At 39.6% G+C, this 24,155-nt stretch overlaps 3 protein-coding genes across 7 annotated transcripts in view; 1 reads left to right on the top strand and 2 right to left on the bottom strand.

The window, feature by feature from the left end:
* Positions 1-965: 965 nt before the first annotated feature.
* On the bottom strand, positions 966-5,882 carry desi1a (desumoylating isopeptidase 1a). The gene is made up of 6 exons (XM_065277874.2): positions 5,199-5,882; positions 4,479-4,500; positions 4,161-4,230; positions 3,815-3,924; positions 3,478-3,600; positions 966-2,340 (listed from the first exon to the last, which is right to left on the bottom strand). The coding sequence occupies exons 1-6, from the start codon at positions 5,287-5,289 to the stop codon at positions 2,247-2,249; spliced, it is 510 nt and encodes a 169-aa protein (XP_065133946.1). The 5' UTR covers positions 5,290-5,882; the 3' UTR covers positions 966-2,246.
* Positions 5,883-6,501: 619 nt separating this feature from the next.
* cbx7a (chromobox homolog 7a) lies at positions 6,502-11,792 on the top strand. 2 transcript variants are annotated; one of them, XM_065277871.2, is made up of 6 exons: positions 6,503-6,743; positions 7,785-7,828; positions 8,834-8,899; positions 8,983-9,049; positions 9,785-10,121; positions 10,210-11,792. In XM_065277871.2, the coding sequence occupies exons 1-6, from the start codon at positions 6,675-6,677 to the stop codon at positions 10,815-10,817; spliced, it is 1,191 nt and encodes a 396-aa protein (XP_065133943.2). In that variant the 5' UTR covers positions 6,503-6,674; the 3' UTR covers positions 10,818-11,792. The 2 variants fall into 2 exon arrangements, with proteins under 2 accessions (XP_065133945.2, XP_065133943.2); XM_065277873.2 differs by lacking the exons at positions 8,834-8,899; positions 8,983-9,049 and having other exon boundaries at positions 6,502-6,743.
* Positions 11,793-13,607: 1,815 nt separating this feature from the next.
* The window catches only part of ep300b (E1A binding protein p300 b), a 45,717-nt gene continuing 35,169 nt past the window's right edge, over positions 13,608-24,155 (bottom strand). For all 4 annotated transcript variants that reach the window (XM_065277875.2, XM_065277876.2, XM_073813863.1 and 1 more), the window contains exons 24-30: positions 22,119-22,269; positions 20,268-20,414; positions 19,881-20,160; positions 19,303-19,470; positions 17,975-18,136; positions 17,610-17,891; positions 13,608-17,522 (exon numbers count right to left, since the gene is read on the bottom strand). In XM_065277875.2, coding sequence (XP_065133947.2) covers positions 14,688-17,522; positions 17,610-17,891; positions 17,975-18,136; positions 19,303-19,470; positions 19,881-20,160; positions 20,268-20,414; positions 22,119-22,269 — 4,025 coding nt within the window. In that variant the 3' untranslated portion in view covers positions 13,608-14,687. The remainder of the gene's footprint in view (positions 17,523-17,609; positions 17,892-17,974; positions 18,137-19,302; positions 19,471-19,880; positions 20,161-20,267; positions 20,415-22,118; positions 22,270-24,155) is intronic.

Below are 24,155 nucleotides of genomic sequence, written 5' to 3'. Positions count from 1 at the left end.
GATGAACCATCAACTGCTTACCATTAAAACCATTACAAAGTTCATGCATGTAGTGTATACCTATTTTGGGACTTTTAAGTGTGTTCTAATCTTCTATCCAACATATAAAACACCCAGTGGAGATCCGCAGAGACCACTATAGTTTTTATTAAAACCAGTGTAACCATTAATCCATTAGACGGTCTTTAATTGGTTCTATTGTTTTATTTAGCAGGGTGAAAAGTTTGGTCATAATCTTGGTAGAATCTTCAACAAACAAGCTAGTTTGGATAAATTAAAGCAGGTGAGGCACGTTATTACTTACTGTAGCTGTCACTGCATAGAGTAGTTAGATGTGAAATCGATGTTTCTCGTACATGTGCTGCCACTTTGCGTCGCGTTCCTGTAGGAAGCTAATGGCGTTTGCTGTCTGACTCCGCCATCTTGTGTTTGTATGAGGTAGTACACGTTTGGCATGCTAACTTTGCGCATGCGTGGTAGAGGTGTTCTTCGCGTGAAAGGGGTTATGTATGTCGTAATTCATGTAGTAACCTAACCCTAACCCTGTAACATTTATCCTAGTAAACTGTACTAAAATGCCTGGATACTATAGGCCTAGTGTTTTTAACCTTACCAGAGCAGTACCATTAATAAAAAGCTAAAACGGTATTTATAACAGTTTATCAAATGTGTTTAAAAATGTAAAAATATCATAATATATTGTAATGTACTATAGTAAATACTAAAGCACACTACAGTATTTGTTCCTGTGAGGTTTTATTTGTGTCTGATAAAAACTCATCTCAGAATCAAAAACTAATTACGTAAATATGTCTATATATATATATACACACATACATACATATAGATGTATTACATTTGACTCTTTAACTTTATATTATGTGAGTTTTTGTTTTGCTTATATGTACTCAAAGCTGCAGTTTTTTTAATTAATGTAGTTTTTTTAATTATGAAAAACATTAATGTATTCATGAAAAGTCAATTTATTTCTCTGAAATCAAGGCTGAAATTAATTCAGTGCAGATGACAACAATTTCTCAATAAATACAACATAAAACCAACAATAGAATGGTAATACAATGTTTCCTTAAATGTTCAACTCTGGATGAAACACAAATACAATACAAACATTGTCACTTGTGCTGAATAAACTGATTCAAAATAGGATTATGGTAATAAATAACAATAGCAAAGCAACACATTTTTGCCATAATATAAAATTCACAATAGCAGGAAACCTTCTTAATTAACTGTATATTGTTTTATAGTTTATATACTGAAATAGCATTTATCTGAATAAATACGTGCAAGGGATAATGTCCACATACGAATTATGTTTACTTAACACATTTATGTTAAAAAATGTTTCTTGTGCCCAAGGTGGCATATAATAAAGGCACAGATATGTACATTTCTCTGGACGTCGTCTGACAGAGAGTTAATCTGGGAATCGACTTCCTTACAATCATCAATAAGATCTTCAAATGCAAGAAAGCCATGCAAAACACATGTGCTGTTATCACAAAGTTTTACACAAGTTTAAATAAATAAACAGTCTGTTTTGGCGATTAATAAATATAAATGGACACAGCTTAGTGGGATACAAAAACATTATCAGAGCATGAAGTAATGTAAATGGATTTAAAAGTAGAGGAAAAATTTGGGATTGTTGTTTCAAGTCGACTTAAAACAATAACAAATGACCTTTGCATGTGGTGGGCTGTGGAGATACACAACAAAGACACATGATAAACTGATAACCATAGAAACCAAAAAGTCAGTACTGTAAAAATATGAACCATCGGTACCCTGGTGAACCTCTGGTAGCCTTGTGCATTAAACAAACACTTTAAAACAGGAATGTTTGAGAATATTTGGGCAACTGTAAATGTGGACATCATAGATCTGAATTTATTCATTAACAAATACTATTATAAATGTATTTATAGTAATTTATGTTCTTGAAGCTCTGCTGGTAGAGCATGGCGCTAAAAATGCCAGGCTATTGGGTTAAATTCCCAGGGAATACATAAATTGATACTGTAATGTATTGCCCGAATGCACTTTGAGTCATTTTGGAAAAAAGTGTATGCCAAAAGCATGTAAAATGTATTAGTCTATGAAAAAGGTTTCTGAGCCAACCTTCATTTACAACAGGCTAAATGTGTGTGTATAAACAGCCTGTGTGTGAATTATTGCGTGTTAACATGTATATGTGTGTGTGTGGGAGGGGAAATAAAGCCAATCTAGCTGTGATGATTTTGGCTGTTAATCACGTTCCCACCAGGCGGGGCAATATGTATCGAGTCCAGGATTGGCCGCAGCACTTGACCAAATGGCCTGAGAGAGAGAGTGAGAGAGAAAGTACTGTGAAAACTGTGAAAATCACAGATCTTCGTACATAAATTTTCAGGATTGGAAATGTGAAAGTTGAAAATCAGAGAGCATAACAGTTATCCAACAACAACCGGTAATTAACAAAAATATGCTTAGGTCCAGTATAAATGTATGCATTGTGTGAAACAGGACGTATGGTGCGTTCACACCAGACATGAATGAAGCAAATAAATCACACTATTCGCACGTAGCTGGACGCTTGAACATTTTGACTTAATTCGCACATGAAATTAGCGTCATTGGCATATAAAAAACACATCATACATGCATGAACAAAACGCGATAAATCCCTTTTTTTATTACTTACTGTCAAAATCGCTATTGTATCACGTCAGTATTAAAAGTAACTTTTTCATTTTACGCAAAATCTGATGTCCACCGTGTTATTCTGACATCTTTTCTCCCTTTATTCCAAACCACAACAAACGCCGGTCCTCCTTTGCAGAATGCAATAAATCCGCTCAACCAATCACAATGCACCATTCCACGCATTGTATACATTAATGGCGCCGCTTTGAATACACACAGAATCCTAGTTTTCCTCATCTACTTTGTACCTCGTGATCAACAAACAAACAAAAACAAAATAATAATTTTGTTGGCATTGATAAACCTGTGGTGGTTTTCTGTGACGGAGAAGAAGATTTTTGGCGTCAAATGAACAAAACCTTCCATTTGCGCCACGTCATTCGTGCGAATTGCGCCACAAGAGGTCTATCGCATCTTTGCATTGACTTAACATGTAAATCACTCACATTTAATGCATCATTCGCTTCATTTTTGTCTGAAACGGTCAAATGTTGCAACTATTTGCATATCTATGAATACATGACAACTGGTTTAAAGCATGAAGAAATTACCATCGCAGGAAATACTTTTATATATGCTATTATGATGCTCAAAGATGAGTTTAAGTGATAAAATTATCGACTACATGGGGACTTTAAAACCTAGAATCTGAAGATGTAGGTAATAAAACACAAGCTGTTTAGTTATTCACATGTTTTTGGATAGAAACTTAAAAGGAAGAATGACTTCTGGGTCTGAAACATGCAAGCATATGTTTAGTAGTATACTCACGTGGAAAGCACCTCGGATGGCAGATCTGTGATATAGGAGGGAATTTTATTGCCAGTCAAAAACTGGGCCACCTCATTAGTGAATGTGTTACAGTTGTGTTCAAACAATCTGTACTTGTCCCCACTGTAGAAACAAAGAGAAAGAGAGATTTCAACAAAGTCCCCTGTTTTAAGCTACAAAGGTTTTTGTCCATATTGTAATTCCCCAAGTTAAGTGCAAGTGAACCTGATGGGACAGACATACAAATCCAAGCAAACCACCTGTTTTTCTTCAGTAAAATACATTTTGAATTTTCCTTTCATTTTTAGTAATAAACATTGGTCAAAGACACACAAACCTGTACGTTGTCTCTCCAAGAGAAGACAAGTAGTCCATAAATATTTCTTCTGTCACTTCTGAATTTCCCAACTCAACTACTGTATCTGGGGGTCCGAGCATCGTCCCGCCCTGTACACACACACACACATGCTACAGCACAGACTGTCCTTGAACTCACCCTAAAAAAGTTTTATAAACTCAAAAAATAAATGAACAAAAACAATTTCGTCTGGATGCTCCATTCAGAACCTCATATAGATGACCCAAGCCTGGCAATATAGGGGGTGCTAATATATTTTGGACAGTGTTTTAAAGTGCCTGCTTTATCTTGGATGCTAGAAGTGTTTTGTGGGCTGTAACTTTACCGGTGGGCAACTAGAAATCCCAGCACCGCCATAGAAGAACTCTTCTCCATAGACCACCACAGATGTATGCCTGTATTAACATGTATTCACAGAAGAGAGATATAAGGAAAAAACATTCAGTTATTATTATTCATAGTATATACTTACATATACTATGTGTTATATGAAATACCTCACATTTAAAATAAATACATAATATTATATTATAAATATTATTAAATATAGTTTATAAATAATCTTAATAAAAAGTATTTCTACAATAAAGTATTATATAATTATCAATAATTAGTAATTACATAATTTAAGCAATTAACTTACCAAATTCCATCAAGCTGTTTTCCTATTGGATAAAATATTGAGAGAGATTTTTTTATTTTGAGGAAAATAAGGAACAACTTATATTATTATATTTAAAGGAATAGAGATTACTTAAGATAAAAATGTGTAATATTTAATAATTTTGTTATAAATATATGAAATGTTACAAATATATGTGGAAAAGCACGGTGTTTTAATGATTTATGACTGCTTTTAAACCATTTTAATTGTTAGAATTTTTCATTCTGCCATAATCATAACCGCTAACCGGACGCACAAAAATAATATATTATGTTTGTAATGTATTAATAATTTAGATACTTTTATAATCATGTCGTAATAAAATAGACGGATTTATAGGACACGCGCACGCAGCGCATCTCCACCGCTCAGCGTAGTCTCGTGCCCGGCCAGAAATTTACGCGTAGCCGAGGCCATCAGAGCCAGGACGCGCGTTGTGAATCCTACTACAGCGAATGCCTTTTAATTAATAATCATGAGCCAAAACGTTGCTATTGGTGGTGACAACACAACGTCACGGCTACAAAATTAACATCCAATAACTAAGAACTCTTCAACCAATCAACGCCAAGGATACTTAATTCATATTCAGCGATTAAGAATCAACAACGCCCACATGATGTTGCTACACTGAACCTTCACCGTAGTAGGATTGTTAATTTCCCGAAACGTAGCGGCTGATTTTCCTATATCACTCACCTAACATTATCGGGCTAAGCTGTCGTGCCATTCCTCTCGACAAATCATAAATAAAGAGCTGCACTCCAAACGTCGAGTCGTGTTGATCCATGTCTGTCTGCGCGGATGCTTGGACGCGAAGGGCTGTCTGGACGGGCCAACGATGTTCAAAGAGTCACGACTGTCTAAAATCTCAATTCTGAAATACTCTAGTTATGCCGTGCTTTATGAGAATCGAAAGCATTAAGAGTCGTTCACGAATTATAAGGCAAAATTATTTTAAAAAGCCGGCAAGATGTCGGCTCTGTCCTTTCAAGCCCCAAATAAAGAAGCGCGTCAATTTTACGACAGAATAGCGCCATCTACTGTATATTTAAATCTTTATCACAAGACTTGATTAATAAAATAACTGTAAATGTAGGATGGATAAACTATCTTTGATTTCATATTGAATTTATACTAATTTGCTGTATTTCTTCTATAAATAAATAAATAGTTACCAATTAGAAACGTGCAATAACGTCCATAATTAAAATGCACTGTCCATATTTAAACCCTATTTGACATCTATCTATCTATCTATCTATCTATCTATCTATCTATCTATCTATCTATCTATCTATCTATCTATCTATCTATCTATCTATCCACTGTTGAACTTTCAAATTTCCTACTTATAGATCCACATACATTTTCCCTACATTTCCACCTTGTTTGGCATCTGCGGACGACTGCGTTTCCTGTATTTAATTACGGTAAATGTGTTAAACAGCTGAGATTACTACAATTTTGCTGCTAGCACGATCAAATAAACCACAAGATTAAACAAAGTAAAACGCGAGGGGTGGGTGTTTGTGGAGAAGCTCGCAAATGATGGGCGCTGGAATTCTCTGGAAATCTGTAAAGCTTTCTGTGGAATTCTGCTGTCGCTGATTCCCGGCAGGAGTTTACTCCAGTACAGTGTATTTCCTGGAATTTTTGTTATTACGGACTTTCATGCTGTTTTTGCTTTTCTTTTCCTCATTGCTATATATATATAGAGTTCGCATCAGCCCCTGCAATGACCCGTCAACGACATTTACGTACAGCTAAGTGACTCATCGCACTAATGCGCCTTTATCGCACAGGGAAAGACCACCTTTTCCCGTCTTTCATTTCCATTTCTTGGCAAAAACAGTCGCGCTCCTCCGGCGCGCGCGAACTCTCGTGGCCAGCCGCGCGCGGTACAGCGCAAAGGGGACGGACGGAGAAGTGGGTGGGCGCGAGCGCGCAGAGCGTGCACGTGCTGAGCCAAACCAGTGCGTATACATGTGTCGCAGATTTTAAAAGTCAGAAAGAGCTAGAACAGCCACGGACACACCGAGAGCAACGAGTTCGTTTAAAGGCGCGCACTCCGAGTCTACGCGCGACAGTTAAACGACATTTCATCCCGCGAGAAGAGGAACGGACAGAGCATAAACTCTATTTGCGTCCTCTGCAGCGGATGATCTCACGAACATGGAGCTGTCATCAATAGGAGAACAAGTGTTTGCCGTGGAGTCAATAACGAAAAAGAGGATAAGAAAGGTAACAAAACGCGTATAAAAATGGACTTAGTTTACATCACTGAACCCAATGCACTCTGCATTCACTGTTTACTTTCTGTTTTGAAATGACACATCTCTCCAAAGTGCGGGGACAGTTTTCAGTTCAGCAATGAGTCATGAGTGAATAATAACTGAGCTTGTAACATTTCTTAACTTTTTCGTTGCAGGTCGCATGCAAGACATTGCACGATAGATAACTTGCTCTATTTGCACGCAAAAGTTGCGAATTTTTGTAAGCTCCTACTTGCGCGATAGATGAAGAGGGGGGTGAGAACGGAGCGCATGTCATTACCATCGCCATCGATGCGCGTTTTGCTAGGAGGATAGCAGCGTTTAGTTGCTACGCAGTTTATTTATACGCATACAGGGTCAAGGGTAGGGGAAAACGATGATGGTTGTGAGCGTAACACCCGCGCGGTTGTCAAAATAACGCTACGGTAAAATTAACAAGATTACAGATATTAAAACAGCGATAAAAATATAGGTCATGTATATTAATAGACCACGCGCGAGCAGGTATCTCTTTGGTAGGTGTTTGTTTTATTTATTAATTATTTTGTGCCCGTTACAAAGCCAGATGCTGGCTGATGTTGCAACGTACAGTAATAGCTTGTAATGATGGTGATGACTAAGATCATGACTAACACTCCATGTGCACGCGTGTTTCGTTTCGTACGCTCGGGCATGAGGGGGAAAGACCTTCGCAGCTCCACGCGTTGCACACGATGACTTGTTTACGCGTTTCCATGGCCCCACCTTTTCCCATCCTTTGAATGTTCCTCGCGTTTTTAAATGAGCTCACGAACTCACCCCCCGTGTGACATCACGCAGCGTTTTATCCTGAATGTTCTTCCATATGAAAACAGTACTCTCACATTTAAAGGGACAGGCGCGCTTTTCCAAATTCTCTAGAACGTGCGCTCATCGTGGATTTGCTGGAAGCAGAACAGTGACGTATGTATCCCTCTTAACTTTTTTCGTGGAAGTGACTTTTTTCATTTCCCTCTCTCTCTCATTTCAGGGAAATGTGGAATATCTCTTGAAGTGGCAAGGATGGTCTCCCAAGTAAGTTTTTAATAGCAGATTTGTAAAATGCTTTTGGTCATTATATAGAAAACAAATATATATGCAACACACACTTGTTATTATGTAAATATTTCACACAAAATAATATGACGAATAAAAAAGTGTTGCATAAAGAAAATAAAACGTGATTATTTTGATTGTAAAACAATTTAGGTAGGTGTGTCACAATATACACACAGTATATCGGCAATAACCGTGATATAAAATGCGATATCAACACCGTGTTAATACTCAGTGGCGGCCAATGACTTCTTTTTTCGAGGGCGCATGATGCGAAGCTTGTCAAAACCCGTATTTAGCCCGTCATGTGTGGCTCGTCATGTCAAAATATATGTTCGGCGCTTCGAGTGGACCTATGTGCATCACGTGTCTTGTCAAAATCTGGCTCGCATTTGCCAGATACTTGCAAAATCTTATGCGTTATCAGAGTTTACTGTTTAGGGAGTGTCTTGCGTGTATTTTGTCAACTTGAGCGTCTCTTTTATCATAAACTGTTTTGATGCGTGCGCAGCAGGTACTTATTCTGACATGACGCACATAGGTTCACAATGACACCCCAAAAAAATATTTTGAATTTGCGCCCCTCGGAAGAGAAGTCACCGGCCGCACTGCTAATACTACACATATGATAATATAATAAAAAAATTATATATTTAATTTGCCCTAAGAGCCACAACGTTACAACCTCTTTTTTTTGCCTCCCTACTCTTGTCTTTTAAGTATAATTAATTGACCAAAAACAAATAAAACAAAATAAAAACTAATGAAGAATATGAATTTGACTGATAGTGTTTTTATGTCAAAAATTTTTCAATAGATAATGTGATAATATCAGGGTAATACAGTAATGATAATGCTTTTGGACAAGATAATCATATAGTGAAAGTCTGATATCGAAAAATTCAGGGTAAAAAATGTATCCATGCTTGTTTAAGCTGTGCGCTGGTCCAATTTTCTGATTGTGACTGTTTGTGTAACTGTCAGGTACAGTACCTGGGAACCAGAAGATAACATACTGGACCCTCGTCTTGTCCTTGCTTACGAAGAAAAGTAAGTCTTTCACTGGTAACTATTGGTTAGCGATTGAAAAAATGTATAGAGGCAACAAGATCCTATTTGTCTCTTTCCAACAGAGAAGAGAGGGAAAGGGCACTGGCTTATAAGAGGAAAGGCCTGAGACCACGTCACGTTGTCTTGCGGGTATGAGTTGCTATTATAAAATATTTATTAAAACTGTAATTCATGAACTGTGCAAAAATATTATTCGCAATATCAAAGAATCAGATACAGCTTCCGGTGCTTCCAGTTCTAGTAATAGGATTCCCAAAACATAAATAGAATTTCTGTATTGTTCTGTTGGATACAGTTAAAGTGGATGGGGACCAGGGTCTGTCAAGCTGTAAAAAAGCACCATTAAAGTAAAAGCTTTCTAAATCCAAAGCCATACTTGTCTATTTGTAATAAACCGATTCAAATTTAAAACCCAACTTAATAAATAAATAAAAATAACTTGAAACTCATGGTCACCGTGCACTTTTAATTGTATAAGAAGAAAAACGATTCTGATAACTGTTCTGTGTCCAAAAAAGGAAGTTCATACAGGTTTGAAATGACATGATGGTGAGTAAATGACAACAGAATTAACATATTTGGTAAACTTTTTTTTTAAATAAACCACTGCAGTTAATCCAAAAAGGTCTGCAAATGTGCATTTTATTCGTGTGTACCCATTATTGGCTTCAGTGTCCAAATTTGGCATAGTATCCACGGGGGGCTGTACTTTCTCCTCCTGTGACCCACAATGGTATTCTGTAAGCTCAAGAGTGGAGCCCCATCTGCATCTTTGAAACAATTGTGAAAAGTATTCAGTACCTTCAGTATTCCAGAAATAATATAAAACACAGCATGACCTTGAACCCCTTACATCCCCTACAGAACATCTACCCGATGGACTTACGAAGCGCCCACAAGATTTCAGAAAAAAACAGCCCGAGAATCCGCCTGTCACTCACCCGATCCATGGGGACGGAAATTGATCAGAATGGGCGGCGCTGTAGAGAGAAACGCAAGAACAGGCACTGCCGGTCCAAATTTGTAGGTGACATAAAGCCATTCCGGCAACCAAACAGAAGCCCAGTTACTACGAAAGACTCTAACGAGAAAGACTGGGATGGAGATGAGGAAGACGATGAAGATGAGCAGAAGAAAAAGAGGAAGATGATGACAAACGAGGAAGAAAACGCAACAGATTTGCACCAGGACATTCCAAGTGGTAGGCATCAGTGACAAATAGGAACAAATATTGCACAGTGAATTTGATCAATTTGGGATAAACATGTTTTTCTTTGCTTTTTTGTCAGGCCACGAGCTCTCCGAGGGGTACAACTCCTCGACAGAACAAGAATCTCTAATCACGTTCAGAAAAACTGAGAACAGCTCGTCCAGTTTTGACTCTTGTGAAAAGCCGAGCGAGGACACCTGCCCAATGATAGGTCCAGTTTTAGGAGCAACCGATGGATTTGAAAACAGTACAATCACAGAAACACAAAAGAACGAGCCAGTCGCAAACACTGCAAGGGGTGACGATTCAGTACAGGTATCACATGACACAACAAGCACTGACCAATCACTACTAAACAACACCAGTTCAGAAACTAAAGATGAAGGTATGCTTCACAAAGTACAAAACAGACCATCGGTAATCGAGGTACATTCCAGCGCAGAAAAGTTAAAAGAAACAGGTCAGTTAGACGTTTCGGAGGTCAAAGAAAAGAAAGACATTGATGTCGAGGTCACGGCAGAATGCACAGCACTGTTACAGGTCCCGACCGACCAATCACAGGCTTCTTCCATCACCGAAGTGCATACCGGGAAGGTTATTGTGACTCAGGTGACACTTAATTCCCTGACCGTGACTTTTAAAGAGGCCACGAGCGCAGAAGGATTTTTTAGCCACAGTGGGGTGTAAGTCGACAAAGCAACAAGAGACCATCACAATAGTTTACTGTAAATGTAGTCAGGACCAAGTGACTTCTGAATAATACGATTCAAAGTAGTGAAGCAGATATCGTCCGTCTTAGCGAGGTAAGGACACCTCACAGACTTTATTTGTCCTCGTGTCGTCGTCGTAGTCAAGTGAAGGGCAACATTTCTGATCCTATTCAGTAATGCTGTAAAAGTGAAGACTTCCATAGCATGCAACAGAAAATCTCCACATCTGTACCACTACTTTTCCATCAGCAGCTGTTATTGCACTAAACAGGGAGAAGAACGATTTGTTTATTCGTAGTTGTTATCCAGAGACAAAACTACTGTTTCATTGCCTCTTTTGTCCCGTGAGCAACCAGGTTGTAAAGAGAAGAGCCGCCTGGCTTTGTTTTCAGATGTTCGCCTGAGCTCTTGTCGCTGTTCTGTGGCCTTTGTGCATTTTTAAAGAGACTGTATTGGTTTACATTCACAACTGCTACAGCGGACGCTTTTGTAGGGCTAGAAACTGTTCTGAAATTGAACACATGTGAGTTAGGTGTTGCTTTAAGCATGGCAGAAATCAAAGCAGAGCTTAAATGTGACCCTGGACCAAAAAACCAGTCATGAGGGTTAAAATGTTGAATAAATAAGAGCTTCCATTAATGTATGTTTGTTAGGACAGGACAATATTTGGCAGAGATGCAACTACTTTAAAATCTGAAATTGCAAAAAAAAAATCTAATTATTGAGACCTTTTTTATCGCATTTGGCATAAAAAAACGATAATTTTGACCCATACAATGTATTGTTGGCTATTGCTAAAAATATACCCGTGCGGCTTATGACTGGTCTTGTGGTCCAGGGTCACAAATTATGTTTTGGTTGTGATTATAGCTGAACATGGCTTGTCAGATTTGTGGTCACACAACTACACTTTTTGCTTGTATTTACACTAAATAAAAATTAAGAAAATGTTGTGGGTGACTCTTCATTTATTCCACGTCTTAGTCCTTAGTGGAGCTAGTTGTGAAATAGTGGATCAATCTAAAAAAACTAAATGCATGCAAGGAATCACCTTCCTATTAATTATAAATAAAAATGCATTTCATTGCCATTAAAATAAAATATCAGAATGAAAAAAGAAACAACAAAAGATCTAGTTTTCTACAAGTACACAATCAGAAAAATGGTCCCGAACGATCACTGCGGCAGTACCCCAATAAAAAGATCCTTATATGTACCTTTGATGTACTAAATGCACTCTTTGGTACCTAGTTAGGTACTAATATGAGCTGTTTAGGTGCAGTTTTTTATAGGGGTACTGTCACAGTGACCGCCATACATTTTCTCTGACCGTGTATAGTGCAAGTATACCTTCACTGACTTTAGAAACCTTCATAACACACTTTCAACTACTAAATCTTCCCTAATCTGTAAACTGTCTATGTATTCGTGTTGATGTAATCAATGTAAGCAGGTACATTTTAAAATGTTCCTTATAAACAATAAACTCACAGTTCTTTTCATAAAGCCTCCCAGCAAATTCTTAAGCAACTGTCAAAGCACTGTCAAAACTACCATCATCATCATCATCATCACAGTTTGTTTTATCACCTCTAGGATCATTTGCAGAAGCAACAGATTCTTGAACGTCAAGCCGGTATGACAGCTGGCTGATGAGTCAACTATGACCAGCCCTATAATCCCACATTTAATAAATCAAACCCAAGATCACTGCCAACATCATAAGAATAATCTTTTATGTTAATGTATTTGGCAGACAATTCTGTCCAGCACGACTTGCAAAACTGATCAATTACGCATATGCGCTGAATGCACTGCATGTTCCCTTGGAGTCAAACACATAATGTTGTGTTGTTAGCGTGAGATAAACTACAAGCTACAGTATTTCAGCCAAATTAAGAACGGCTATTATGTGGAATAATAAATAATTGTTGAAGGGACACCATATTTTTTTGAAAACATGCTCATTTTCCAGCTCCCCTAGAGTGAATCATTTGATTTTTACCATTTTGGAATCCATTCAGCTGTTCTCCGGGTTCGGCGGTACCACTTTTATCATAGCTTAGCATAATCCATTGAATCTGATTAGACCATTAGCATTGCGCTCAAAAATAACCAGAGAGTTTAGATATTTTTCCTATTTAAAACTTGACTCTTCTGTAGTTACATCGTTTACTAAGACCGACGGAAAATCAAAAGTTGTGATTTTCTAGGCAGATATGGCTAGGAACTATACTCTCATTTTGGCGTAATAATCAAGGACTTTGCTGCTGTAACATGGCTGCAGGAGGTGCAATGATATTACGCAGTGCCCGAAAATAGTCCCCTGCTATTGAAAGTTACCAAGGGGACTATTTTCAGGTGCTGCATAATATCATTGCGCCTCCGGCAGCCATGTTACAGCAGCAAAGTCCTTGATTATTACGCCAGAATAAGAGTTTAGTTCCTAGCCATATATGTCTAAAAAAAATTCCAACTTGCAATTTTCCGTCTGTCTTAGTACACGATGTAACTACAGAAGAGTCGAGTTTTAAATAGGAAAAATATTTAAACTTTTTGGTTATTTTTAGCTCAATGCTAATGGTCTAATCAGATTCAATGGATTATGCTAAGCTATGGTCCGGAAATCAGCTGAATGGATTCCAAAATGGTAAGAATCAAATGTTTAACTCAAGGGGAGCTGGAAAATTAGCATATTTTCAAAAAAGTGGAGTGTCCCTTTAATTATTTCAGAAAATGACAGCTTTACAATAAAAAAACAAAAAAATAAAATTGTTATCTTCATTTTATTAAAAAAACTTGAAGTCCACAGTTTGTGTTTTCTTTGTACAGTACAAAACATTCAAATGAAACTCCCAAAGTTCCGAGCAAAGAAAATTCTTGGAGGAAAATTCTCGGAGACAAAAAGAACAAATACAGAGAAGGGAAAAGTGGCACGCTCTTCTATGTTTCACCGTTAGACAGTTCATACATGAAACTCTGCTCAATAAGACATTGGCAAGAGCAGATAACCTCCAGCACCATATCCGAGACACACACACACACACAATTTCTCATTCAATCTGTACAGACACACCTCCACTATCCTGAAGTCTTATAAAGAGTGCACACACATTCTGAGGGCGGGTGCATGTGCCTCCAAGAACTTCTTCGAAAGCAGTGATGTCCAATGGTTAGGCATTTCCAATATGGCATGAAATAAAATCCATTGGGCAACAGAGCACACACCAAACCCAATCCCCCAACACTGTAATTTATATTATACTTAATAACCTAAATTTCCAGCTTACGTAAAAGGATAACTCCCCATTTTAATAGGTATTAACAAAAATATATTCTATGTGAACTGTAGCAGTCTCTGGGAACACACATGAACACAATCCTGATGACATGAAAAATGTAGAATAAATAAAATGCAAAACTCAAAATTTACAAGGAAGATATGCATGGCGTTTAGATAATATAATAACAATATAGGCATCACAACGTTTGAAATGTCCCACACTCTGTAAAACGCATAATAGAGACTGGTACGCGGTGAAACGATATAAAAAAGTCCTTAATCATCTTCGCTTTGATTCTATACCACTTTTAAAATCTTAAAAAATATCTCTTGAAAAAGGAAAGAACTTCCCTGGACCTGACGTCGAAAATATTACTTGGGGTTTGTTGAAACAATCCTCTCTTTGTACACAACTGGCATAAAAACATTACTCCTTATTCAGCCCCAATACTTTGCCATCTCTCACAGGAGGGTCCATTTTCAAATCATTTATACTGAAAAACACTAAATTCATCCCTGTAGTATCAAAAAGCTAACACTGTCTCTGGTGAGGTTTAGTGAATTTTATAATAAAGGGTCTAAAGGGTTATGATTCATGGTAATGCCAAGGTCCTGGCCACTTGGGGGAAGCATATTATTCGCTCCAGGTCCATGGAGTCCGGCCATGCCACTAAGCTGAGATAGCATGGCATTTTGATCGGCACCAAATCCACCTGGGTCCTTAGAGTTGTGCTGTGACTGTTGGGGAGGTAGAGGAGGCCGAGCCATCCCCGAGTGGTGCTGCTGAAGGTGGCTGGGATGCGGAGAAGCCGTTTGGGTCTGAGGCGAGATGTGGTGGGGCGAGGGTTGTGGTTGCAAGCGTGGGGACGGACTCGAGTGTGGCGGCTGGGACTGGGGTCTCGGGGAGGGCTGAGGGGAACAAACCTGGTTGCTGAGAGAGGAAGAGAGCTGCTGGCCCTGCATATGGGATGACTGAGAGATCTGCTGCTGCGGGCTCATGGGATTGTTCTGCTGTGCCGGCGAGGCGCCACTGAGATGATGTTGCTGCTGTTGAAGCAGACGCTGATGCAAGGCCTGCTGCAATAACGTCTGCGATGTCTGAGGCCCAGGGCCTACTTGTGTAGGCTGTGGACCTCCTCCAGGACCCATGTCAGAACCTTGGGATGCCGCATTTTGCTGCTGTTGCATGTGTAACTGGTGTTGCTGTTGAAGCCTCTGTTGCAAGGCAGCTGCAGCTTGCTGTTGTGCAGGGTTGCCTGGAAAATTCTGCTGCGGACCAGGTTGCAACCCTGGTAACTGTTGGCCTCCTTGGGGGATTTGCATTGTACCTTGCTGACCTGCATAACTTTGCTGCTGTTGAAATGCAGCATGATTACCCATCTGTTGCTGTTGTTGTTGCTGCTGTTGTTGTTGTTGCTGCTGCTGCTGCTGTTGAAATTGTAGTTGCTGTTGCCGTCTTAATAATAGCTCTCTGAACTGTGGATTCATGTTGGCCATGTTTGGAGCCCCCTGGCCTTGAATTCCTTGTTGTTGTTGCTGCTGCTGTAAGGCAGTGGCTTGCTGCTGCTGCTGCAACAGGGGCCGCTGTTGCATTTGCTGCTGTTGGAGTTGAGAAAGTTGGGTCTGCATATTAACACCCTGTCCAAGGTGCATGCCAGACTGAGGCACCCCAGTGTTGACACCCACTGGTTGGCCTCCCATAGGTCCTGGCCCTCCCTGAGGTCCAGCCGGGCCACCTTTATACTTGTGAATCCGTTGCTTGATAAACAATGCCATTAGTTGTGGGTTAGAGCGAAGAATGTTGAGTACTTGTTGCTGTTGCAGAGGAGAGCTTGGAGATTGAAGGGTCCTCAATAGATCCTGGAGAGCTCCCTGCGGCAGATTGCTTCCAGCTGCCCCACTTGCTACACCACTTTGCAGACCAGCCTGCACCATACTCATCAAGGCGTTTCGATTCAGCATTTGCGGCTGCTGCTGTGTTTGTTGTGGTGGTGGTGCTTGTTGTTGCTGCTGCTGTTGCGTTTGAGGCTGCATTGCAACCATTCCTTGCTGACCCATCATGGCAGGTCTCTGCTGGGGTGGCATTCCCTGCCCTGCCCACTGTTGCTGTTGAGGCTGGAGTAGTGGGTTCATTCTCTGCTGCTGCAGCTGCATTTGTGGTGGTAACTGGCCTTGCACACTTGTCTGTTGGGGCTGCTGCTGCATGGGCCCAGCTCCCAACATCATTCCCTGAGGTCCTTGCGGCTGCTGTTGTTCCATCTGCACCCTGTTCGCAGACGCCTGTTGAGTCAACCCTTGCGCCCCTACCATGCCCATACCAGGGTGGGCTACTCCCATCTGTCCTTGTGGCTGCTGATGGTGTGGGTGCTGTGGCTTCATGCCAGCTTGGGCAGCCTGTCTTTGTAGCAGCTGAACATGTGCCATCTTTCTCTGTGCATCTGCCACTTGTTGAATCTTCATGGCAATCTCCACAGCAGCAGGCGGAGGACCTGTGGACTGCTGTTGTTGGGACATAGGTGCTGTGCCTGGGTTGCTAGGGAGTTGCGGAGGAGTCGCAGGCCCAAGGCCTGCTTTACCTTGCGATTGTGGATTTGGAGAGGGACCTGTGGAATGGGGACCATACTGATTGTGTGGATGTGGAAGCTGCCCTGTCTGTTGTTGGGGAACCATTTGCTGTTGTGGTGAAGTCATCATACCGCTTGCACCTGGCATCTGCTGAAATTGGTGGTGGGCAGGATGCTGTTGAGGCTGCTGGGGAGTTCCAGCTGGGACTCCACCCGTACCAGGCTGGGACATAGATGGATGGTTGGGTGTCAGCTGCGTGGGTGTTTGAGGGGTTGCAGGCTGTGTTCCGACAGATGTAGGCGTGCTTGGACCGGTGGCCCCATTGTTACCTGGTGAAGGAAGACCTCCAGGAGGCCCACCTCCACATGGTGGTGGCTGCCCTGCCCGTTGCATTGTGGCCATACGTCTACGCAACATCTGCGCTTGCTGCAGCCTGTGCTGCAACTGCTGCTGACGAAGCTTGTGCTTGATGTTGAGACAGAAGGGCACAGGACACTTGTTTTCCTGGCAGTGCTTGGCATGGTAGCAGCATAGTGCAATAAGCTGCTTGCAGATTGGACATCCTCCGTTGGTCTTGCGCTTGCAGCCCTTGGTATGTTGTACCACTCTCTTCATCTTCTGGCAGGACGGCAGAGAACAGTTGGCATTGCGGCATTGACAGGCATGCACCAGCGACTGAATGCAGCGCTGGATGCTGAGACGTCTCGAGTCGCCAGGGTTTTGAGTGGAAGCTGCAGCTTGATTGTTGCTCTCGTCATCGAGACCCAGACCAAGTTTTTCCATCTTGTGCTCATGCCCCTTAGTGTTGTAGCAAGTGATACAGAGATCATAATCCTAAAAAAGAAAAAAAATGTCAAAAGTTGCCCACACACAGTTGAATTTACCACTGAATTCACCCTTTACTTTTTTATGATTCCTTACCTCACAAACAGTGCAGTGGAATCGTGTCTCAACATGGTGCTTGCATTCATTGCAGGTGTAAACGAAGCGATCCTGGCTCTGATTGTGCAGTTCTACCAACATACACATGGAGCTCCATTTGGCCCGCCGCAAAGAGCTGAATTCAAGGTGCTTGTCTCGCGCAAGTGTTAGGAAAGCATCTCGTCCGTCCATTAGGTCACAGGCCATCAAGGGGTCAAGGTCCAAAATGGGCGGAAGGGAATTGGCAGTGGGGCCGGCGATAAGACGGATGACAAAGAAGACCTTGAAATTAAGCAGTGTGTTAATGTTTTGTGACATTGGTCCAAGAAGTATAAAGCCGTTAAATGCATTTGGAAGTTACATACCTCTTTGTGTTTCTCCATGCTGGCATAGAGCTTCTGGGAGAGATCATTGGAAACATTTGGCATGCCTGGTTTCTTTTTATTGGCTCGACTTAGGCTGGTCTTATTTTTGCTAGTCTTCTTGCTGTTCTTCTTTTTGGCATTCTTGCTGTCACCGTTGGTTGCCTAAATTGTCAAGGAAACAGTAATCAATGAGTACTAAAGCAGCTGCACCAAAGTTATATATACACATCAACAACTCAACCACAAACCAAGGCAGTCATTTTCAAAATTTGGAATGGTTGACTTGAACCGTGCCCGAGCGCAATAGCCCCCTCCCCAAAGGCTTGCATACACGCTGTACTTTTTTGTTTCGAGACGGAGCATGCTTTCATCATTAGGATGCGCTCTAACAACACTGGAGCCCATCGTAACGTAAAGTTCGTAGCTTTTTATTTTGAGTCGTTTGGGACGCGATGACACAAATGTATATCTTATGCCGCTTAGACATTCACGTGACTGTGCTTTGCACTTTAGGAGGTTTTTATGGCACAGATGATATTGAATGAATATCGCACAACTGACATCTCGCTTTCTGATCTGTGCCCCGGTGCAATTGAACACCCACTGTGCGATTCGCACCCAAGTAAACCACGCCCAAGCCCACATCTGCGAGTGAGCATGGTACGAAGCACTCAAACTAGTCACATGAACCAGCTTTGGGGGGGTCAGGCGTGGTTTAGTTTGGATGGTGCAAGTACACCCTTAGTCGCTGCTGTTTTCACATTGCATGATAGATTGGCAACACAATGATTTACCATAGGAAGAATCGGCGACAACTTTGTTCCGGCCCGCAAACTATGTCTAACTAGAAGTGACAAGGAAACGCAAGGTTACGCTTGCAAGACCTGAGTTCTCACGTGAAACTGGGTTAAAAAAAAATGATAGCCCGCAAGAAACTTCAGCCCCCAATAATGAGGAAATGGTTGGGGAGACTCCTCCCCGAACTTCTAGCTGCCCTGTATGTTGCGCTCTCATTGGCTGTGGTCATCGCCAATGTTATATCGTAGACAGGTCCAGATACCTAGCATGCCAAATATCTCACGGGTGTCGGCGACTCGTTGGCGATTCTCTCAGATTGTGTCTTTGATAATTCGCACTGTGTGATTGTCACTCGTGTGCACGAGCACCGATTTGCCCGTGATTTCGGGCATTAGTCTGCGATTTCTTAAAACCTTTCAGCGATTCAAAATCAGGACTAAAATCGTGCAGTCTGAACCCGGCATTAGACAGCAGAATGGGAACCAATCACTGTTGAAGCAGGGCAAGAAAGGAAAGATGTAGACACTTACATCAATGCTTTCACTGGAAGTGTTGTTCTCCTCTCTCTTCCGTTCTTCCTCCTCCTGTTCCAGCTCTTTAATGCTTTCCTCCAAGACATTAGGCCAAAAATCACCTTCAAAATATGGGAGCTCCTTCGCACTGGTCAGACGGTCCTCTGTTGCCTGCTTAAAAATGTCCTGGGTGGGGAAACAGAGAGAACATGTTATAGTTATAGTAGTTAAACATTGCTGTCAGTGTCAACATGAAGGGGCGGTTCCCCGGACAGTATTTAGGTTAAGCCAGGACTAGGCCTTATTTAAGTAGTTTTTACAAACATACTAGAATAAGATGGGACTAGGATAAGCCCTGTCTGGGAAACCGCCCTGAAGTATTTTAGAAGTGAAAAATAGAAACTAAAGGAACTAAAAAACAGCTAAACAATTTGTAAGGCAATTTAGTGTAAATTAAGTCACATAAATTAAGCAACATTCCGAAAATCAACATTTTACTGATAATAAAGGTATTATTTACAATGGTGACTAATGATTTAATGGTGAATGAGGTTTAAATATCAGAAATTACAAGAAAAACTTTGATGTCACGCTACCTTGTAGTCATGAACAATTCTCTCTGCAACTGCTTTGTCAAGCATCTTCTTGTACCATTCTTGTAAACGTTTGGGTTTGGGAATCTTTTGATCAGTCGGATGGCAGTGGAAGATGTAGTCGTCACCCTCACTTGGCGGACAAGCCCAGATGTGACCAGTGACGAACCCCATTCTTTTAACATACTCCAAGTATCCAATGAGTATCTCATGATAGACTCCCGTCCTCAGGTGACGAGGCTGGAAAAAGTGCACACTGTCCAGGTAGGAGATGTACACACGCCTGCAAGACAGTATATAGCCATGTTAGTTGTATTTCTCAACCCACTTTTGTAAGGCAGTCCACACTAACCCGGGATAAATTGAACGACTGTGTTTACGTGTCCCGACCTTTGATTGGGTTGAGGGCAGTCTGATCCGTATTCCTGCACATGCATTCCAAAAAAGCAGACGTCGGTTCCATCAATTTCCTCAAACGCGAACATAGCTTTTGTCCTATATGGGAACGACTCTGACATCTCGCCACTGTCTACAAACCTGTAAAAACATCACAAATTTTTATTGGCATCTATTAAAGACAGACAGACAAGGTTTGACTGAGATGTTCACATTTGTACAAAATTGTAACTCTGCCTGTGAAATCCATGCTAAAGTCATAAACTAAACTGTCAATCATTGATTTTAATTTAAGTTCAATCTTTGACATGACTTTTAAAGAGGTTACATTTTCACATTATTTGTACAAAACAATAAATCACAATTTATTTACCTTTAGGGTATAAACACTCACCAGCCATTGTTTTAGGTACACCTGTTCAATTGCTTGTTAAAACAAACTGCTATTCAGCCAATCACATGGCAGCAACTCAATGCATTTAGGCATCTAGACGTGGTAAAAATGACTTGGTGACGTTCAAAGCGAGCATCAGAATAGGGAAGAAAGGGGATTTGCCACAGCCATCAGGGAATACCGTTTTCATGAAATGGTGTACATGGACAAATCTTAGGTAGGTGGTACGTATTAAAGTAACATGCACATGGATTGGAGGACCCAGCAGGACATTGCAGTGATGAAGAGATAAATCAAATGTTATTCAGTTAACCGGTCAGTGGTCATAATGTTATGCCTGATCAGTGTATAATAATAATAATAATAATATAGATAATAAATAATAGGGATGCATAACGATTCATCTATAGAAGAATAAAAGTTTTTGTTTACATCAAATGTTGTGTGTAAATTGTGTATAATAATTATGCATATAAAAATATGCAAACATGCATGTACAATTTAAAGAAAAAATATAGATTTATATAAATAAATATGAATTATACATAAATATACACATGTAAACATTTCTTAAATATATACATGCATGTGTGTGCATTTATCTATAGAAAGTTATTACACACAGTTCCACACACATATATGATGTCAACAAATTTTTTTATTCTGCTATAGATTAATCGAGATTAATGGTTATGCACCCCTAATATATAATATAGGAAACATTCATATGAAATATCAATGTAAATATTATCAATCAATGATATCTTGTATTATTATATACATCATAATTAAAGCCTAGTATTTAATGATTGTGCATGTGTGTTAGAAGTTGTTCTTGTATTTATTTATTTTTTACATTTAAAGGAAATTTTAGTACAAAAGTTTTTGTTGAATCATGAGTTGTTCATAAAAACGCCAGTACACACATTTCACGTTAGAACTGCACAATTAATCACAAGCAATTGTTGTGCGCATCTTTACTGATAAGACATGCGCATGACAATTTCATACTATTAATCGTGCAACCCTATTTTCACGCCCAAATTTGTGCGTACGCATAATAAGTGAATGAGACACATTGTTTATTTTATGAGAACGACACATCAATCTCGAGATCGTCGATATATTGAAACTCTACTTTTACAAAAAGATTGGCACCACATTAATAAACAAAGACATTGGCAGAATTTGATTTAGATAAAGCATAAATATTTCTCATTTTTTACCATTTCAAACTATCTATCCATAATTGCACTTTATATCAGTAATAACACAGGAATGCTATCTTGCTTGTTGTTCATTTATGTAATAAATGCATTTAATTTGATGGACTGAAAGCTTAAATAAAACAAAGGGTTCATCCAGTATACATACAGTAGCAGATAAAGCAAACCAGCCTAATTCAGAACCCCACTGTTCCAAGTTTATGGATTAACTGCATGGTCTCTCACCTCGACTTCATGCCAGGCTTGACCTCCACCACTTTATCAGAGACATGCACCACACGGATGGTGACATCACCGGTCTCTGGATGCGGCTGGCGCTTCAAAAACTCATTCACTCGCGACTCCAGGAAGCTACTCAACTTTGTATGAGGAAGTCCTAAAGAAAAGATCAAGAAAAGCAAGTTTATCAAAACAGGTTAAAATGTTACACATGTATTAGGGGGAAATAGCACAAGAGTGGATTACTTCACGTTTATAAAAAAATCTGATGATTTACTCACCCCCATGTCATCCAAAATTTTTTGTCTTTCTTTGTTCAGTCGAGAAGAAATTAAGTCTTTTGTGGAAAACATTAACAAATTTTTCCTAATATAGTGGACCTCAAAAGGTTTCAAAGGGCTCCAAACGATCCTCAACTGCGGTATAAGGGTCTTATCTAGCGAAATTATCGTAATTTTCGCCAAGAAAATAAGTACTTTTAAATCACAACGTCTCGTCCTGTACTAGTCTGTGACGCTCCAGCACGTCCTTACGCATTACATAATCATGTTGAAAGGTCACGTTACATATGTGAAACACACACTTGCGGACCATTTTAAACAAAAACAAACATTGTTGTTTAATAGTACTTTTTTGGGGCAAAAGTGATAATCGGGTCGCTAGATACAACCCTTATGCCTTGGTTGGGATCGTTTAGAGACCTTTAAAGCTGCATTGAAACTGCAATTTAAAAACTGCACTGAAACTGAACTGTTGAGGTGCAATGAAGTCCACTATATGGAGAAAAATCCTGGAATGTTTCCTTAAAAAATAATTTCTTCTCGACTGAACAAAGATAAAAATCTTGGATGACATATATGGGTTTATAAAAAATTGGGGTTATTTTTATGAAGTGAAGTAATCCTTCAAGCAAGACAATGCAAAATGGCAATATTCACCATTAAATCAATTATTATATTATTTTCTGAAATACTTGTTTGTGATTGGCCAATTGCAGCAAAATACATTTTTGGTTGGCTGTATAAGGGTCAGTGACAAAAACGGTTTGGCAAGATGAGAAATTCAAAAATCTTTTTAAAAAACTTGATTTAAAAGCATGCATCAGGTTTATTTTAATGCACATAGTGTATTTATGTTGAATTTCTGCAATAAAAAATTACATTTGCACCATTTTTATGAAAGTTAAGACTGAATGGACCTGAAAATGTCAAATGGTCTAACCGCCAGTTGCGCCAAAGAATGAGAAATATAAAATATTTTTCCACCTTGATGGCATGCAAGCATAATCATAAAAAATAATTGTATTAGTTATTTCTAGATGTAAATTTGAATGTGTTTTTGTAATATTTGTCCTGACATATGCTGAAAACAGCTTTGTTTTCTAAATAATCTTTGACAAATAATATAAAAATGTATTTTAAAAATATATATATTACACTAAACTAGATGATTATATTTTATTCCACATTTTTTATGAATATTATTTCATTTAAAAAATACTTGTTACACCACATTGCCATTTTTGCAATTATCCCCAAATATTCTTTCAAAATGAAATAAAACCTGAAATTTTACACTTACCCTTTTACATTTAATAGGCTTTATATCCAGCTGCACTACTTCCTGAACTTCAGCCAGCTCCTTGTTTCCTGTCTGCCATTATTGGCAAACTGATTAATCCAGGTGTGTCTGATTATTGTTGTTGTGACTACTGAGGTCAAGCACACCTGGATTAATCAGGTTGTCCAATAATGGCAGACAGGAAACAAGGAGCTGGCTGAAGTTCAGGAAGTAGTGCAGCTGGGCATAAAGCCTATTGAACCATACAGACACAAAATAATTAATGTCACATCATTGACCCATAACCGTATAATAGTATTTGTCTGTAGTATTTATTGGGCCAACAGCCATATACAAAATAGGATGATGCACACCCAACCCGTTATTATCTAATAAAAAACCCTTTGGTTGAAACAAAAGCCCTTGACACACACACAACATCCACGAAATATTCTTCAGTATTTCAGTCTCTACGTTGTATTT

The sequence above is a fragment of the Paramisgurnus dabryanus genome, chromosome 3 (genome assembly GCF_030506205.2).
Source record: "Paramisgurnus dabryanus chromosome 3, PD_genome_1.1, whole genome shotgun sequence".
Lineage (NCBI taxonomy): Eukaryota > Metazoa > Chordata > Actinopteri > Cypriniformes > Cobitidae > Paramisgurnus > Paramisgurnus dabryanus.
Note: the sequence above shows the minus strand (reverse complement) of the source record. Positions and strands in the feature narration are given on the sequence as shown.

Coding starts and splice junctions, on each gene's coding strand:
- desi1a (XM_065277874.2), bottom strand. CDS start 5,289: ATGGATCAACACGACTCGACGTTTGGAGTGCAGCTCTTTATTTATGAT. Junction 3,925..4,160: donor GGATTTCTAGTTGCCCACCG/GTAAAGTTACAG, acceptor GTGTGTGTACAG/GGCGGGACGATGCTCGGACC. Junction 2,341..3,477: donor CCATCCGAGGTGCTTTCCAC/GTGAGTATACTA, acceptor TCTCTCTCTCAG/GCCATTTGGTCAAGTGCTGC.
- cbx7a (XM_065277871.2), top strand. CDS start 6,675: ATGGAGCTGTCATCAATAGGAGAACAAGTGTTTGCCGTGGAGTCAATA. Junction 6,744..7,784: donor CGAAAAAGAGGATAAGAAAG/GTAACAAAACGC, acceptor CTCTCATTTCAG/GGAAATGTGGAATATCTCTT. Junction 9,050..9,784: donor CACGTCACGTTGTCTTGCGG/GTATGAGTTGCT, acceptor CATCCCCTACAG/AACATCTACCCGATGGACTT.